The 7,817-nt window shown below is 22.1% G+C and overlaps 1 protein-coding gene across 3 annotated transcripts in view; it reads right to left on the reverse strand.

Moving 5' to 3' along the window:
- The window catches only part of LOC117175006 (STE20-related kinase adapter protein alpha), a 36,438-nt gene that overhangs the window by 27,149 nt on the left and 1,472 nt on the right, over window positions 1–7,817 (reverse strand). For all 3 annotated transcript variants that reach the window (XM_033364498.1, XM_033364499.1, XM_033364497.1), the window contains exon 3: window positions 427–598. In XM_033364498.1, coding sequence (XP_033220389.1) covers window positions 427–598 — 172 coding nt within the window. The remainder of the gene's footprint in view (window positions 1–426; window positions 599–7,817) is intronic.

Genomic DNA, 7,817 nt, shown 5'->3' on the forward strand with positions numbered 1-7,817 from the left:
GTCTATACGATTCGTTAGATGGCGCGCAGGGCGGGAAGGAACGGTAGGTTTCGTTAAAGATACGCCGGGAAGAAACTCGAATTTTCGGCCGAGATAGGAAGAAAAATAATTTAACTTTTATTTGATTGACAATCTTTAAATTTTTAAAAAAATTTATTCGGCAGTTTGAATGCATTTAATTTAAAATTTATTGGTTAAAAAGTGATAGTAGATTCCAATTTATACACTCAAAGGATTGAGCATTTGCATACAAAATTTTTGAATTAAAAATTGCATTTTTTAGCTTCAGAGTTCGATCTTTTTTATTGTCATAGACCGCGAAAATGATTTTCGAACCCTGAAAAAAAACCGGTGATTTTGTCTTTTATTAAAACTTGGATTAAAAATTAATTTAAAATATTGAAAATAATTTAAATTTATGTTTACCTGCTCAATTAATTCTGGACTCAACCATTTCAGATTTGGTGCTGTCGATTTTGGGAAAGAGAAGATATTCCTCTGCCATTTCCCATGTTCCGTTCTTTCACACGAGTATTTTAATCCCGATATGCAAGCTTGGCCCAAAACTGATATTAGTATGTGACTTGCTTTTATTGCTCTAGAAGGAAAAAGAAAAAATATAAATTAAATAGAAAGCAAAAAGAAAGAAACTGCATAATGTCTTTTAGAAATTGCAGATCGAAATTCTGAATTATTTTCACCAAGAAATTAAAGCTAGTGCTAATATTTTGCAAATATATTATAAATAAAGGCTGCTGGACTGATTTTTTGAACTCAAATTCTATTGCGTCGCTTTAATTAAAAAATAATCAATTTAAATATTTTTTATATTAATCCCAACTGCTTTTTTAAGATAGAAGTGTGTTTAAAAAGCAAAAAAAACTCGCTTGATTGTATTGATTTTTGGCCAAAAGTCACATTTTCTAAATGTTTAGATAAGAAATTAAAAATATCAGTTTCGGCAAAAATTAATAAAATTAGACAGGTCTCTTAATTTAATCTTGAGGTACCAATAAAATAAAAAATTATAAATAGCTTTCTATCAGAAATCAGGGTGGCGATTTGGTGGACGATTTCAAATTCCCGATCATTTCCCAGTTAACTTTTTTTATTTTCCCCGCCAACTAAACCTAACATATTCATATTTGCAGTTTAAAATAAAAAATTATTTTCATTCATGACAAAAAAAAATAGAAAATTGCAAAATAAATTAGATTTGAAACAAATGTTTCAATTTGGCGCTATAAATATCAATTTTTAACAAAATATGGAATAGTTAAAAGTTTTAATTAAAACAAATTAATTTTCAGAAAAAATTACGGATTTTCAAAAAAATAGTTTAATATTCTACCAAACTGGCGAATTTTTCACTAAAATGATGAATCTTTAACTGGAATAGTTTAATTTTCAACAACAAAATTACTAAAAAAGATCAATTATCAACCAAAACTTAAATAATGAAATTTTGAGTTAGAAAAATTAATGTTCAATCAGATGAATTTTAAACTATAATTGTGGAATATTCAATTGGAGTAAGTTAAATTTTCACTTTAAAAATTACTCTTCACAAAAAAACTAACTTTAAAAATATAGTTACATTTTAAACAAAGTGATGAACTTTCAACCAAGAATGTTAATTCCTACCAAAAAAAAAAGATCAATTTTCAACTTAAAAAAAAGTAATTTTGAACCAAAAATTGAATAATAGTTGAATTTTCTGTTAAAAAAACAAAATTTTCAATAAAAAAGTTAAATATTCGGCAAAAAATCCTTTTTATTAAGAAAAAAAAAGTTTTCAATCAAATAGCAAAATTAATTTTCAACAGAAGAGTTAAACTTTCGATCAAGTAATTTTATTTTCAATCTAAAAAATGAATTTTCTACTGAAATGGCAAATATTTAAGTGGAATACTTAAATTTTCAACCGAAAAAGAGATTTTTTAAACAAGAATATTAACTGGCAAAAGAAGTCGATTTTTAACTAAATATGTTGATTTTCAACAAGAAGATTAATTTTGAACTAGAAAGATTAATTCTCTATAAAAGAAGGCGAATTTTATACAAAATACACCAATTTTCAAACAAATAGTTTAATTTCTATACAAAAATTATCATTTTTCAACCAAATATATGAATTTTCATTTAAAAAAGATAAATTTTTAACCAAAAATAGAATGGGGAAATTTTCTGTTAAAAATTTAATTCTTAGCCACAAAAAAATTGATTTTAAGCAAAATAGTTTGATTTTCTAATAGAATAGTTAAATTTTTTGTAAAAAAAAAAATTGATTTTCAATAAAGCGGTTAAATTTTCATTCAGAGATGATTTTAAAATGATGATTCTTCAACCAAAAAAATTAATTTATAACAAACGAGTTGAACTTTCAACCAAGTAATTTTATTCCCTATGTAATTATGAATTTTCAACTAAAATTATAAATATTTAACTGGAATACTTTTTAAACCAAATTATTAAATTGCAAAGAAAAATATAATTTTATACAGAAAAAAAATCGATTTTTAACGAAATAGTTTAATGTTCAACGGAAAAAGAAAGTTTTCATCCAAATTGTTGAACTTTGATCTAAAAAAGATCAATTTTCAACTAAAAATAGAACTGTTAAATTTTGCTATGAAGGAATTATTTTTCAACCAAAGCTGATGAATTTTCAACCCGAATAGTTTAAATTTCATACCAAAAGGATGAGTTTTCAACCATAAAGAATAATTTTTTTTACAAAAAAGTCGAATTTTCAAACAAATAGTCTAATTTATAAATAAAAATTATCAATTTTCAACCAAATAGTTGAATTTTCATCCGAAAAAGATAAATTTTCAACCAAAAATATAATGGTTTAATTTTCTGTTAAAAATCTTATTCTTAAGAGAGAGAAAAAACGGATTTTAAGCAAAATAGTGCAATTTTCTACTGGAATCATAAAATGTTCAGTTAATTTTCAATTAAAATGATGAATCTTCATAGAAAAATAAAACAAAAAAATTAAGAAATGAATTAATTTTCTGTCAAGTAACTTTATTTCCAAAAATATAATTTTCAACAAAAAAAATCGTTTAATTTTCAATGAAAAACAAAATTTTTTCATCCAAATTGTTGAATTTTGATCTCAAAAAGATCAATTTTAAAATAAAAATGGATTTGAAGGAATTATTTTTCAACCAAACTGTTGAATTTTGAACGAAAATGATGAATCTTTAACGGGAATAGATGAATTTTATACCAAAAAGATGAATATTCAACCATAAAGATTAATTTTCTACAAAAAAAAAAACGAACTTTCTACATATTACATTAATTTTTGAAAAACAGTTTCATTTATAAATACAAACTTTCAATCAAATAGGTGAATTTTCATCCAACAAAAGATACATTTTTAACACAAAATCTAATTAATATTGAACAAAACGGATTTTCAGCAAAATGTTTAAATTTTCTACTGAAATAGTTGAATTTTTAGTTTAAAAAATTAACTTTAAACAAAGTAGTTACATTTTTACACAGAGATGAATTTTTAATTGAAATGATGAATCTTTATAGAGAAAAATAAATTTCTAACAAAGTAGTTCTAATTTTAACCAAACAATAATATTTTTAAACAAAAAAAATTTAATTTGAAATCAAAAACAATAGAATTCATCTAAAACAAATTAATTTTCAACAAAAGAGTTGTGATTTTTAACCAAAAAAAATTCAGTTTTTCACAAAATATATGAATTTTCAAGTCAAAAAGACGAATTTAAAAAAAAAAATACATTTTTAACCAAAATGATGAATTTTCGCCCATAAAGATTAATTTTCCACAAAAGTTGAATTTTTACCCAAAAAGGATAAATTTTCAACCAAAAATACAATAGTTAAATTTTCTGATAAAAATCTGATTCTTAGAAAAAAAAGGATTTCAAGCGAAATAGTGCAATTTTCTACTGGAATCGTTAAATTTTCAGTTAAAAAAATTGATTTTCAAAAAGTAATTACATTTTTAACCACAGGTGAATTCTCAATTTAAATTATGAATCGTCATACAAAAAAAAAATGTTTAACAAATGAATTAATTTTCTGCCAAGTAACTTTAATTCCAACCTAAAAGAAACATTTTTAAACAAGAAGATTAGCTTGCAAATAAAAAGATTATTTTTTACCAAAAAGGTCTATTTTTAACAAAATATGTACATTTTCAACTAAATATTTGAATTTTCAATCAAAGAAGACAAACTTTTATTCAAATTGTTAAATTTTGAACAAGAAAAAATGAATTTTCAACTAAAAATGAAAAAGTTAAAAATTCATTTGCAGCGAAAATGATTAATCTTCGACTGGAATAGTTGAATTTAAAAAAAAAAAATTGATTTTTAACAAAGAAGTTATATTTTCAAACAGAGGTGAATTTTTAATTAAAATGAATCTTCAAACAAACAAATAATTTTTAAGAAATGAGTTGAACTTTTAAATAAGTAATTTTATTTTCAACTTAAAAGATGAATTTTGAACTAAAATGATGAATATTGAACTCGAATACTTAAATTTTCAATAAAAAAGACAAATTTCCATCCAAATTGTTGAATTTTTAACTAGAAAAGATCAAATTTTCAACCAAAATTGGAACTGTTATGTTTTCATTTAAAGGAATTATTTTTCAATCAAAGTAATTAATTTTCAACTAAAATTATGAATCTCCAACTGGAATTGCTGAATTTAAAAATTAATTTTCTACAAAAAAGACGAATTTTCCACAAAGTTTATAAATTTTCAAACAATTAGTTTAATTTCTAAACAAAAAATATTAATTTTCAACCAAATAGTTGAATTTTCTGTTAAAAATCTAATTCTTAGCAACAAAAAAATGGATTTTAAGCAAAATAGTGCAATTTTCTACTGGAAGTTAAATTTTAAGTTTAAAAATTGATTTTCAACCAGGTACTTTTTTCAACAAAATATATGAATCTTGAACTGAAACAGTTGAATTTAAAAAAAAAAGCAATGTTTTTTTACTGAAAAAGATTAATTTTCAGCTACAACTATGGAATTTTCAATTGTAATAAGTTAAATTTTCAGTTAAAAAAATTGATTTTAACAAACAAAAAAAAACTAACTTTCAAAACAATAATTACATTTTCAAACTAAGAGATGAACTTTTAAATAAAATTGTAAATATTTTACTAGAATAGTTGAATTTTAAACCAGAAAGATGAGTTTTCAATTAAAACAATTAGTCTTCAACTAAAATAGTTGAATTTTCAACATTTACAAATAAATTTGCACCAAAAAAGATAAATTGTCAATCAAAATTTAAATAATTAAATTTTAAGTTAAAAAACATTCAACAAAACAGAAGAATTTCCAACTAAAATTGTAAAAATTTCACTGGAATAGTTGAATTTTAAACCAGAGAGATGAAATTTTAACTGAAATTCTGAATCTTTAACTATAATAATTGAATTTTTGACAAAAAAGATTAATTTTCAACCAAGAATCCTTTTTCAATCCTTTTTCAATAAAAAAAATACAAATTTTCAACTAAAAATGGATCTGTTAAATTTTCATTTTGAATTTTCATCTAAAAAATATACATTTTCAACTAAAAATATAACTGTCAAATTTTCTGATAAAAATCTCATTCTTGACAAACAAAAAAAGGGATTTTCGACAAAAAAGTCCAATTTTATACTGGAATATTTGAATCTTTAGTTTAAGAAAATTGATTTGAACTTTCGGTCAAGTTATTTTATTTCGAACCTAAAAGACGAATTTTCGACTAAAATGATAAATATTTAACTTGAATGCTTAAATTTTCAACCAAAAAGAAGAATTTTTGAACAAGAAGATCAACTTGCAATAAAAACGTAATTTTCAACAACAAAAAATAATTTGTTTAACAAAATACGTGGAATTTTCAAACTAATAATTAAATTGTTTAATTTTTATTTAAAGGAATTATTTCTTAATCAAACCGATGAATTTGCAACTAAAATTATGAATCTTTGACTAGAATAGTAGAGTTTTTTTACCAAAAAGTTTAATTTTCAAGCATGAAAATTAATTTCCTACGAAAAGACGAATTTTTCACAAAGTACATAAATTTTCAAAGAAAAAGTTCAATTTTTAAATAAAAAAATATCAATTTTCAATCAAATAGTTGAATTTCCATCCAAAAAATATACTTTTTCAAACGAAAATAGAAAAGATGAATTTTCTGTTAAAAATCTCATTCTTAGCAACAACAAAAAACCGATTTTAATCAAAAAATCCAATTTTATACTATAATAGTTGAATTTTTAGTTTAAAAAATTGATTTTCAACAAAGTAGTTACATTTTCAAGCAGAGATGAATTTTTAATTAAAATGATGAATCTTCAAACATAAAAAAAGTCTTTAAGAAACGAGTTGAACTTTCAAACAAGTCATTCTTTTTCCAACTTAAAAGATGAATTTTGAACTAAAATTATGAAAATTTAACTGGAATACTTTAATTTTCAACCAAAAAGAAGAATTTTTTTAACAAGAAGATTAACATGCATAGAAAAAGGTAATTTTCTGTCAAAAAAGTTTATTTTTAACAATATATGTAGATTTTGAACTGTTAACTGAATTGTTAACTTTTGAAGAAGAAAAGATGAATTTTCAACTAAAAATAAAACTGTTTAATTTTCATTTAAAGGAATTATTTTTCAAACAAATTGATGAATTTACAACTAAAATTATGAATCTTCGCCTGGAATAGTTGAATTTTTTTACCAAAAAGTTGATTTTTCAACCATAAATAATAATTTTCTACCAAAAAAGTCGATTTTTAACGAAATAGTTGAATTTTCAATTAAAGAAGGCGAACTTTCATTCAAATTGTTAAATTTTGAACAAGATGAATTTTTCACTAAAAATGGAAGATTTAAATTTTCATTTGAAGGAATTATTTTTCAAACAATCTTGCATTGAGATAGTTGAATTTTATACCAAAAAGGTGAATTTTTAACAAAAGATGGCGAATTTTTCACAAAATACGTCAATTTTCAACCAAATAGTTGAATTTTATACCAAAAATATACAGTTTCAACCAAAAATGTAATGATAAAATTTTTTGTGAAAAATCTAATGCTCAGTAGAAAAATTGATTTTGAGCAAAATAGTTAAATTTCATAATATAATATTTAAATTTTTAGTTGAAAATTTTTTTTTCAATAAAGTAGTTACCTTTTAAAACAGATATGAATTTTTAATTAAAATGATGAATCTTCAAACAAAAAAATAATCTTTAATAAACGACTTGAACTTTTAAACAATTAATTCTTTTTCCAACTTAAAAGATGAATTTTGAACTAAAATTATGAAAATTTAACTGGAATACTTTAATTTTCAACCAAAAAGAAGAATTTTTTAACAAGAAGATTAACTTGCATAGAAAAAGATAATTTTCTGCCAAAAAAGTTTATTTTTAACAATATATGTAGATTTTGAATTAAATATTTAAAATTTCAATTAAAAAGGACAAACTTTTATTCAAATTGTTAAATTTTAAAGATGAAAAGATGAATTTTCAACTAAAAATGAAACTGTATCATTTTCATTTGAAGGAATTATTTTTCAAACAAATTGATGAATTTACAACTAAAATTATGAATCTTCGCCTGGAATAGTTGAATTTTCAATTAAAGAAGATGAATTATCATTCAAATTCGATTATCAAACTTCGAAAAAAATCTCAGAGCAAAAAATTTCAAGGTTTTTCTTATAATGAAAAATAAGAAAATATGATTTAATTAAACTGAGATAATCTGAAGAATCTGTAACTCTAGATAAAACAGAAA

This window comes from Belonocnema kinseyi, chromosome 6, assembly GCF_010883055.1.
Source record: "Belonocnema kinseyi isolate 2016_QV_RU_SX_M_011 chromosome 6, B_treatae_v1, whole genome shotgun sequence".
In the NCBI taxonomy this organism is placed as follows: domain Eukaryota; kingdom Metazoa; phylum Arthropoda; class Insecta; order Hymenoptera; family Cynipidae; genus Belonocnema; species Belonocnema kinseyi.